The sequence below is a fragment of the Canis lupus genome, chromosome X, assembly GCF_011100685.1.
Source record: "Canis lupus familiaris isolate Mischka breed German Shepherd chromosome X, alternate assembly UU_Cfam_GSD_1.0, whole genome shotgun sequence".
NCBI classification, from domain to species: domain Eukaryota; kingdom Metazoa; phylum Chordata; class Mammalia; order Carnivora; family Canidae; genus Canis; species Canis lupus.
Window position 1 is genome coordinate 61,567,283 of NC_049260.1, and position 11,261 is coordinate 61,578,543.

Genomic DNA, 11,261 nt, shown 5'->3' on the forward strand with positions numbered 1-11,261 from the left:
ACCTCTAATTTTAATCACTTTCAATATCTATGTTATGTTATTCTTTACAGCTGTGCTTCCTTGTATATTATAATGTCATCTATCTACTTTGTCCTTACCCAAGATATAATTCATCAGGTCTTTTAGTTAAAATGAGCACCATATCTTTTTTTTAAATTTTTATTTATTTATTCATGAGAGAGAGAGGCAGAGACACAGGCAGAAGAAGAAGCAGGCTCTATGCAGGGAGCCCGATGTGGGACTCGATCCTGGGACTCCAGGATCACACCCTGGGCTGAAGGCAGGCGCTCAACCACTGAGCTACCCAGGGATCCCGAGCACCATATCTTTGAAAAAAATGTGCTATTTTTCTTATTAAGCAATTGAGTCAAAAAAATTTAACAAAACAATTCTTTCAATGGCAGGAAGCACTTTAAAGCACACTTTAAAGCACAATGGATTTGATAATATAAAGCAGGATGTTACATAATTCTTATTCCATTTTTGTTCTTCCCACATGTCTTTAAAGTCAGTTAAATCTTCCTGAATTGCAGCAGCCTTAAGGCAACTATTCAAGTCCTTAAGCTAAAATTTGTTCACCACAGAACAAAACTCATGGGTCCAGCTGAATCAATTACCTTGGGATTTTGATTCTCTCTACTGGTACTATGGTCTGTTAACCAGGATATTTAAGAGATGACTAAATGACCCATGTTAATGCAGTATTTAAAGAGAGGCTGGTTGCTCACTTATTTTCAGACATCTGAGAAGGATTCTGACCAAGTTAGTAGCCTCTATAATGATGGTTCAAGGAGGAATGCTCAGTTGACTATATCTGAATCATGTGGAAAGGTTTTAAAAAATACAAATTTGGGGCTTATATACTGAATCAGAATCTCTGGAGGAGATACCAGGAAAGCTATAGAAAGTTGTTTTTTTTTAAACTCCATCAGATGAGTCTGACAATCAATGTGGTTTGTGAATCAGGATCTAAATCAGAGCCTCTCAAATGTAAATATGCATAAAAATCACATGTCGCTTTTGTTAAACTGCAGACTGTTTCAACAGGTCCTGGGTGGGGCCTGAGAGTCCTCAGCATTTCTAAAAAGCTCTTAAAGTTGGTTCAAGACACAGACTACATTACCTTTCAGGTTACTTCTAGCTATACTTTCCTGTGATTCTAAAGTGATTTACATAAACTGGTTTGTCACCCTCACTTACATCAGAATTTTCCATTCAAATGAATAGATTTTTGTACACATAGGCTTTTTATTTTTTTGCAAAAGTGCCAGACAATAATTTGTTTATTTGTTTTTTCACTTGCAGCTCTGCCTTTGCTTCCCATTTTTTAGCTTTCAACACCTAACTGAAAAAGTCTCAGAAAGCTGATGTATCCAAGTTAATCACCTCTGAAGAACTGCGGACTCACTGAGTACTAAACAAAACCTTCCTTCTATGTGAGCCAAAAGTCAGAAAAAAAAAAAAACTGTTGTCAAACACCTGTAAAGAGATGCCTATCATCATATGGAAATTTGAAGAGCTTCTGTGTGGCACATTCATAATCCAAATGGGAGAGAATCAACTGTCATGATGTCCCAGAAGGCCTTATAACAGTAAACAAGAGGGAAAAGTTATAATAGCTTGTTAATCGGTGCTTGCACATTAGACTTGAGTGTGATTACTATAAAAAAAATCCAAGGCAAATATGCAAATACTTCTTTGAAAGTCTTCCAAATTATGTAAAGGCTCAGACCAATGAAGTAAGAAAGAGGTTATTTTATTCTCACTCTCTACAACCCATTGATAAAGTCTTTAGAAAGAGGAGCAGTTGATCGTGAATTACTGTTTTGATCCACCATTTAGCAAAGATAGTTGTTCTGGAAAGAAACATGCCTATTAATGTCACGTGTACTGGGCCAGATGGGGACAAGACAGATTTTCGATATTTTATCTATGCAGTGACATATACTGTAATTCTTGTGCCAGGTCTCATAGGGAATATATTAGCTTTATGGGTATTTTATGGCTATATGAAAGAAACCAAACGGGCTGTGATATTCATGATAAACTTAGCCATTGCTGACTTACTACAAGTTCTCTCCCTGCCACTGAGGATCTTTTACTACTTAAATCATGACTGGCCATTTGGGCCTGGCCTCTGCATGTTCTGTTTCTACCTGAAGTATGTCAACATGTATGCAAGCATCTACTTCTTGGTCTGCATAAGCGTGAGACGGTTTTTGTTTCTTATATACCCCTTTCGCTTCCATGATTGCAAACAGAAATATGACCTATATATCAGCATTGCTGGCTGGTTGATCATCTGCCTTGCCTGTCTTCTCTTTCCTCTCCTCAGAACCAGTGATGACACCGCAGGTAATAGAACCAAATGTTTTGTGGATCTTCCTACCAGGAATGTCAATTTGGCCCAGTATATTGCCATGATGACCATTGGCGAATTGATTGGGTTTGTCACTCCTCTTCTGATTGTCCTATATTGTACCTGGAAGACAGTTTTATCACTGCATGATAAATATCCTGTGGCCCAAGACCTTGGGGAGAAAAAGAAAGCCTTGAAGATGATTCTAACCTGTGCAGGAGTATTCCTAATTTGCTTTGCACCTTATCACTTCAGTTTTCCTTTGGATTTCCTGGTCAAGTCCAACAAAATTCAAAGCTGCCTAACCAGAAGGGTGATTCTAATATTTCATTCAGTTGCTCTCTGTCTTGCTAGTATGAATTCCTGTCTTGACCCAGTCATATACTACTTCACCACTAATGAGTTCAGAAGACGACTTTCAAGACAAGATAGCATCCAACTCCATGCAAAATCCTTTGTAAGCAACCATACCACTGAATTATGCTAAATTAAAACAAAACCTGAATGTTATCTGAAATGCAAGTATATCAGAAGGTATTTGTAATATCACAAGCCACTGGAAAGTAATCACAGGGAGCACTGACGACTTTTCAGTTATGCTCTATTTTACCTATATGAGGAAGCTGTTTAAAGCACTGTATTCCACCATCACATGTTGACATGTCCATGTAATAATTTGTTATCAAGTCAGGAATTAAACTGTAAAACTTCAGTGGCATTCTATATATATGTACTCAGAGTCATCAGTTTTATGTGAACCTAAGACACAGGAGACTATCAGCTTGGGCTCATCATAAGCACTTAGTTTTGCTGCAATGGACACTGAGTCTCTGTATTTAGAGGCAATGTAGTTTGTCTTTTTATACTAGTAGCCACAGTTTATATTCAAACATCATATTTTGATTGTATTTTAAGTAGGATGGACAATATATTATTCTGTGAAAAGAAAGTGGTATAAACATGGGATCATTTTTATCTCCCATGTGTGATTATAATCCAGGATTTGAAGACTCAAATAACTATTTCCTTCATTTAACTGTCAATATGAAACATCATCTATCACACCTGTTCATAAAATGAAAATCTGAACTCAGGCCTCTGTTATATTTAAAGTAATAACAAGAAATACATTCACATACAGTAACCTCTATGGCCTGTATAAGATGTCATACTGAATCCACCCAAGCCAAATAGTTCACCAAAGAACATACAATGTGACCCAAATTGTCTCTATAGGTCCAGGAGACAGCAGATAAGTGATAATCACAGTTCCAGTACTCTTAAACTATTTCCAAAGAATATGTAATGAAATATATGGACCTGAATAATACAAAGAGTTTTTACCATGCTCCTAGAGTAACATTGACTATCTCTGACAGGTTACTGCACTTTTTGAGCCTATGAAAGAAGCAGTGCACTAATTAATTACTAAGCTTAGGCCAGAGAAAAAAGATGAAGAGATGGGTACACCTTTTAAAAGCCTCACCATTCTGTATTTATTTCTTTAATTTAAGTGGCAACTGTCAAGTCACCTTCATGGACTGAAGGCAGCTAGGCATGTGGACCATTGAAATTTGTGGACCTTCAGAAATTTTTCTGGTCCAGCTTTACCCGAGTCATACCATTGTGAGTCATGCACAGCCTACCTCCTAGCAGCTATGGAAGGAAATTCTTTCACATTTTGGGAGAAAAAAAACTGCAAAAGATTAATTTTGGCAGCATTGGACTCCCCTTACAGTTATTTATCTGCTACCTGTAGCAGTATACTAGTACTAGTTTGGTACTAGTATGCAAGTAGCAGACCCAAGATATGATTCATAATTAAATCTGAGATCTAAAATATTACAGTACTTTGAAACATGTTTTTGCAAAATGCTCTAATTTAAAACAATGATCTACATAAAATCTGTGTGCTATATAATAAAGATACATGCTACTTCTCATCTGGAGGAATGTGGAAATCAACAAAGGTTCCAACATATTTTTATAGACAAGGAGTTGTTTTAGCCACACAGTTATGATACTAATATGAATGGGGGGAATGATAAAACCAAAATCAATTCTAATATCTTAGAGAAATGGAAATTTTTCTAATGTTTTCTCTAGAAAAGTATTGATTTTGCTTGTCCTTTGTTATTAAAATAATATCTTACTAGAAAACAGACTTTGTGCTGCTAACAAGTGTATTTATCTCCTTATAATTCATTGTAAGATACATATTTTGATGTGTTATATGAATTCTAAATGAGTGTTATATTGTGTTTTAAAAAGAGTAACTGTAACCATTTCTGGTCTGTTTGATTTAACAGTGCTTTGTGTTTGAATATAATTTAGCATTGTAATGGGATCACAAGTAATAATTTTGTGGGTTCTTATAATGGAAGAGCCTTGTCCATATTATATTTGTTTACTATTTTTTCAGATTAGCATGGATTATACTTTTTAGGATCATTTTGGGATACCAGAGATTTAATTTTATTAATGTATTATTATTTTAAGAATGTCTATTTTCATTTTTAAAAGGGAGAGGAAATATTTCTAGGACATTAATGAATTTCTTAGAGGAATGGTTAAAGGAGTTAGTGATCACTTATTAGGTGGCCCAGAAGCCCTTGCAGATCACTTACGACATTAGAAGAGATGACAAGTGTCCTATATTCTTATGCTGCTTAGCTAGGACCACCACTTCTCCCCAGGTCTACCCATCTAGGTTTGTATTGTGTTGTAACTTATTTACCCCTCTTCCCCATCAATATGCTTTTCCTTTTGTCCTATTTCTTTGTTCTTTTAGGGAGTAATCTGATCAATCTATTCACACTAAGGTGCTATGACGAATGTTAGCTTAATATTAACTTGCTCAGGGCTATCTGAATTCAAGTTTTAGGGATAAACGAAAAATCAAAGTGTTAATCCCTTACTTTTATTTTATTTTAAAAAGTATTTTATTTATTTATTCATGAGAGACACACAGAGAAAGGTAGAGAGAGAGTCAGAGGGTGAAGCAGGCTCCCACCAGGGAGCCTAACACAGGGCTTGATCCCAGGACCCCAGGGTCATGACCTGAGCCAAAAGCAGACACTCAACCACTGAGCCAACCAGGTGCCCCTTCCTTACTTTTAATGGAAGGGAGAAAGACACTGAAGAAAACTGGAGGGGAAGATTTTTTTAAGAAAGTGGATTTTACAGTAGTGTCTTTTTTTTTAAATAAAAAGTGTTACATTTTAATATTCCTGTATAATCAAAAAATGGAATTTAAAATCTTCATATGAAAAATATTATAGTCCCTGATATTTTACCTGTGATGCCATCGAACATTGAAAGATTATGGAAGTGGGCACCTGGGTGGCTCTGTCGGTTGGGCGCTGACTCTTTTTTTTTTAATAATAAATTTATTTTTTATTGGTGTTCAATTTGCCAACATACAGAATAACATCCAGTGCTCATCCCATCAAGTTCCCACCTCAGTGCCCGCCACCCAGTCACCCCTACCCCCTGCCTTCCTCCCCTTCCACCACCCCTAGTTGTTTCCCAGAGTTAGGAGTCTTCCATGTTCTGTCTCCCTTTCTGATATGTCTTTTAAATTACATATAGTAATTGATCACCTACTTTGCTTACCATAATTCTAGGAGATATATCATCTATCTATCTAACATCATCTATCTATCTAACAATATATCAGCTTCTCAGATCTCTCTTGTTTCTTTTTGACTTTTCCCCTTCCAACTCTGGACCTTATTCCCAGGAGAAAAACATCAATTTTAGGAGTAGGAGGGATGTGCTACTGCAGCTGCCATTTAGACATCAGTTTCCTCTCTGAGCTTCTCTTTTCCTTGGAAAATCTCCTTTTTGCATCTCCTATTTGTCACTCTCTGGGTTCAATGAAATCAGGGTGCAAAATGTGAATATCATCAACTATGGTAATATACAATTCAAGATAAATAAATTCACATTTCCTATATAAAGTTATTTTCAGTTCTGATTCCAAAATATACACATAATTATTCCAAAAAACAGAGATTTTTGAATAAAAGGGAAAGGAGAAAAAATGAGTGGGAAATATCAGAAAAGGAGACAAAACATGAGAGACTCCTAACTCTGGGAAACAAAGTAGGGGTGGTAGAAAAGGAGGTGGGTGGGGGATGGGGGTGACTGGGTGACAGGCACTGAGGGGGGCACTTGCACTTGATGGGATGAGCATTCTATATGTTGGCAAATTAAACACCAATAAAAAATAAATTTATAAAAAAAAGATTTTGAATATGGAGTGATTTCCATGTTTTTATTTTCATTATTATTAATTATTATTATTTATTATTGTTGTGGTTATTATTATATTCAAATGTTTTATATGTTTTCATTGTCACTCAGGTAAGCAGCTAATTCTATTAATCTGTAATTCCATAAAAAAAGGAACCATCTGGGATCCCTGGGTGGCGCAGCGGTTTAGCGCCTGCCTTTGGCTCAGGGCATGATCCTGGAGACCGGAGATCGAATCCCACATCGGGCTCCTGGTGCATGGATCCTGCTTCTCCCTCTGCCTGTGTCTCTGCCTCTCTCTATCTGTGTGTGTGTGTGTGTGTGTGTGTGACTATCGTAAATAAATTAAAAAAATTTTAAAAAAAGGAACCATCTGCCCTAGGAACAACAGAGCAACCTACCTTGATCTGAAAGACTACATAAGTGTAACATTTGTGCAACTTCATTTTTGTATCATTTTTCTATTTTTACTTCCAAGACACTGTGAACATATTGCATTTGGAATTTATTTACATCTGTAACTTATAATTTACATTTTAATAGTAAAGATAGTCTCTGTAATTACGTTTTCTGCCTCCCAAAGCCAAGGTATATTCAATGACTTTTTCAGAACATGATACACTTGAGGATTTTTTACAGTATCCTCACACATATAGATAAACCCTATGAGGTTTAAATCTCACTTTCTCTCCCTGGGAGGTGAATTCTATTCTCAAATAGAAAGATGAGGAAATTCCTTCATCCCACTCCACCCTTCCATCAACTTCTCCCACAGATAGACTATTTACTATCCACATCCTACTAAGATTATTCCTCTCACTCACTAGTGGACCAAATTTATTTGAATGACATAACACCCTGTATTTTCTAGAATATAGTTTACTGGCAGAAAAGCAGATGAAGTGGTTGAAAGGATATTTTCTCTTTATTCTTAAGGGATGTTAATACCTGATAATCTGATTTGTTTTGTGGTTTGCCAGGAAAACAAAAGAAAACAAAACCAAACCACAAGTTTCCATTGTCCCCCTCTACTCTTCCAAAAACAGACCTGAAAACAAACAAGGGATGCCTGGGTGGCTCAGTGGTTGAGTGTCTGCTTTTGGTTCGGGTCATGATCCTGGGTCCTGGGATAGAGTCTCACTTCAGGCTCCCTGTGGAAAGTCTGCTTCTCTCTCTGCCTATGTCTCTGCCTCTCTCTGTGTGTCTCTCATCAATAAATAAATAAATAAATAGATAGATAGATAAAATCTTTTAAAAATAAGTAAAATAAAAATTAATAAAAAATGCAAAGACAGTGCAATTGTCTCTGGCCTCCTTCTCATCTTATTTCTCTTTCTTACACTTTAGCAACTTCCTCTTTATCGTACCTATATCCTTAGTGCTTTGGTTAAGCCCAGATATATTCTGTAATAAGCAAGTTGTTAGTTATTACACATTTTGAACAAACTGAGGGTGCGGGAGGGGAGTGGGAGATCAATGGCCTAAATGAGTGATAAATATTAAGGAAAGAATTTGTGATGAACACCGGGTGTTATGGCTAAGTGATGAATCACTAAATTCCACTCCTGAAATCAATATTAAACTAACTAGAATTTAAATAAAAACTTTAAAAAATAAAGGATAAAGGAAAAGAAAAAAAGAATTGAACATTTTGGTTATTGCAGAAATAATTTCCTAGGAAGGGGTAAAGGATTTTCTAAAGAGAAATCTCTGATGTTTAGATAGACATGAAGAAAACAAAGGGATATAAATATGAGATCTGGCCCATGCTTCCAATACCCTCAAATCACATATATAACTTTTCTGCATCTTTCTAAAGCCAGACTAGAAGTAATTTCACTGCCTTCACTACCATACTTTGGGGAGAAGGAGTGAGAAAAACTTTCAAGTAAATGTGGCTCTTTTACTTATTCCTCAGCTACAGAGAATGTGATGTATGTTTGGGAAACAAGACAATGTACTATAACTTTCTTGAACTTTATCAACTACTTCCTCAGCAGAACTTCTTCAGACTTGAACCCTTATTTGATTTTGTCAAGACCACACTTTTTCTTCTATAGTTTGTTGACTAAGTTTTATTTAACTCCCTATTCTGCATCTGCTAATCCCTCTATAGGCATAGCTCTTATTTGACACCTTACCTTTGCCTTCTTGGATATCTTTTTTTTGTATATTTTTTATTGGAGTTCAATTTGCCAACATATAGCATAACACCCAGTGCTCATCCCGTCAAGTGCCCACCTCAGTGCCCGTCACACAGTCACCCCATCCCCCCACCCACCTCCCCTTCCACTACCCCTTGTTCATTTCCCAGAGTTAGGAGTCTCTCATGTTCTGTCACCCTCACTGATATTTCCCACTCATTTTCTCTCCTTCCTCCTTTGTTCCCTTTCACTATTTTTTATATTCCCCAAATGAATGAGACCATATAATGTTTGTCCTCCGATTGACTTACTTGGATATCTTCAAAGAATAATAGAGCAACTATCACTCTGACCTGAATGTTATCTTTTTGCAAAAGCTTCAGAAGCAAAGTTCCGAGGCAGACTTAGGATTCTTTGCTCTTCAAAGTTTGATTCTGGGCATAATGGAAAGATTTTTCTCAGCCCTTTCTAAGCCATATTGGATATCTACAATCTGTACAAAGACAAGTTTCATTCATACATTTTAAAATGCTAATCAAATAGTAAGAAAGAAATAAACAAAAGAACTCCCTTTTGATCAATATGAACAGGTTCCAACTAAAATAAAAATGTCTATTAACATGATTCTGTTTTCCTTAAATAAGCCTTCGACTGCAGAAGTGTGATGCAGACTTTATCCTGCAATGTAGCCTTCTTATATGAAGGAGAAATAAAAGTTTTCTCAGACAAACAAATGTTAAGAGAACCCACCACCACTAGACCTGCCTTGAAGGAAATGTTAAAAGTTCTTCAAGCTGAAATGAAAATGCTCATCAGTGATAAGGAAACTTATGAAAGTACATGACACACTGGTAAAGGTGAAGAATAGACAGCCAGACTTAGAAAACTGTACCTATATATTAGGAAGATGAGTTAACACCTCAACTACACTATACAAGTTAGAGGGAAAAATAATTAAATTAACTATAACTACAATAAATTGTTAAATACATAACATAAAAAAAGTAAATTGTAACATCAATAATGTAAAAGAGAATAAAAGAGTAGATACTGTATAGACATTCAAAGATAAGTTCCTATCAGCCTAAAATGGACTCTTTTGTCTAGTAGATATTTTGAATAATGTAAAAGGTAACCACAAACCAGAAATCTAGAGTAGATCCACAAAGAAAAAGAGGAAACAAATTATCACTATGGAAATTAGCCAATTTACAAAAATACACAGAGGCGGAAGGAAAAATAAACAATGAAAATACAAAACAACCAAAAGTCAGTGAGATGGCATTAGTAAGTCCTTATATATCAATAATTATTCTATTTTTTAAATTATTTATTTATTCATGAGAGACACACACACACACACACACAGAGACGCAGAGACACAGGCTGAGGGAGAAGCAGGCTCCATGCATGGATCCTGACTTGGGACTCGATCCCGGGTCTCCGGGATCAGGATCCATCCTAGGCTGAGGGCGGCTCTAAACCGCTGAGCCACCGGGGCTGCCCTCAATAATTATTCTAAATATAAAGGGACTGAATTTACCAATTAAAAGGCACACAATGGCTTGGTAGATTTTATTTTATTTTTTGAAGATTTTATTTATTCATTCATGGGATACAAAGAGAGAGGGGCAGAGAAATAGACAGAGGGAGAAGGAGGCTCCTTATAGGGAGCCAGATGCTGGACTTGATCCCAGGGTTCCACCCTGAGCCAAAGGTAGATGTTCAACCACAGAGCCACCCAGGCGTCCCTGGCTGGGAAGATTTTTAAAACAACCCAACTATATGCTGCCTAAAGAGAGCCAATTTCAGATTTAAGGGCACATATAAACTCAGAGTGAAGGGATGGAGATAGACATGCCATAAAAGAGGAAGCCAAAAGAAAGTAGAGGGAGCAATATCAGACAAAATAGATGTTAAGCCAAAAAAAGTAGCGACAGATAAGGAAAATCATCATATAATAATAAAAAAGACCAATGCAGGAGGAGGAGGGCAAGATGGCAGAAGAGTAGGGTCCCCAAGGCACCTGTCCCTACCAAATTACCTAGATAACCTTCAAATCATCCTGAAAATCTACGAATTCGGCCTGAGATTTAAAGAGAGAACAGCTGGAATGCTACAGTGAGAAGAGTTCGCAGTTCTATCAAGGTAGGAAGACGAAGGAAAAAAGAAATAAAGAAACAAAAGGCATTCAAGGGGGAGGGGTCCCACGAAGAGCCTGGCTAAGGCCGGGGTGAGTGCCCCCAAGACAGGAAAGCACCTTCTCAGAGAAGCAGGAGCTTCACCAATCTTCCTGGGCGGAAAGGGGCTCGCAGGGAGTTAGAGCAGGACCCCAGGAGGGCGGGGATGCCCTCAGGCTCCCTGGGACACTAATGGACACCTGCGCCCCTGGGAGAGTGCGCTGAGCTCCCTGAAGGGATGCAGCATGTGCACCGCTGGACCCGGGAGCAGCTCGGAGGGGATCAGGCGGCGGCTCCCGGAGAGGGGGCTGTGTGCCCCGG

General features: G+C 37.3%; 1 protein-coding gene across 2 annotated transcripts in view; it reads left to right on the forward strand.

Annotated features, from left to right (window-relative positions):
- Positions 1-5,783, forward strand: part of GPR174 (G protein-coupled receptor 174) — a 62,804-nt gene extending 57,021 nt beyond the window's left edge. For both annotated transcript variants that reach the window (XM_038586547.1, XM_038586546.1), the window contains one exon: positions 1,306-5,783. In XM_038586547.1, the coding sequence (XP_038442475.1) occupies positions 1,869-2,846 (978 nt within the window). In that variant the 5' untranslated portion in view covers positions 1,306-1,868 and the 3' untranslated portion in view covers positions 2,847-5,783. The remainder of the gene's footprint in view (positions 1-1,305) is intronic.
- The last annotated feature ends 5,478 nt before the right edge of the window (positions 5,784-11,261 follow it).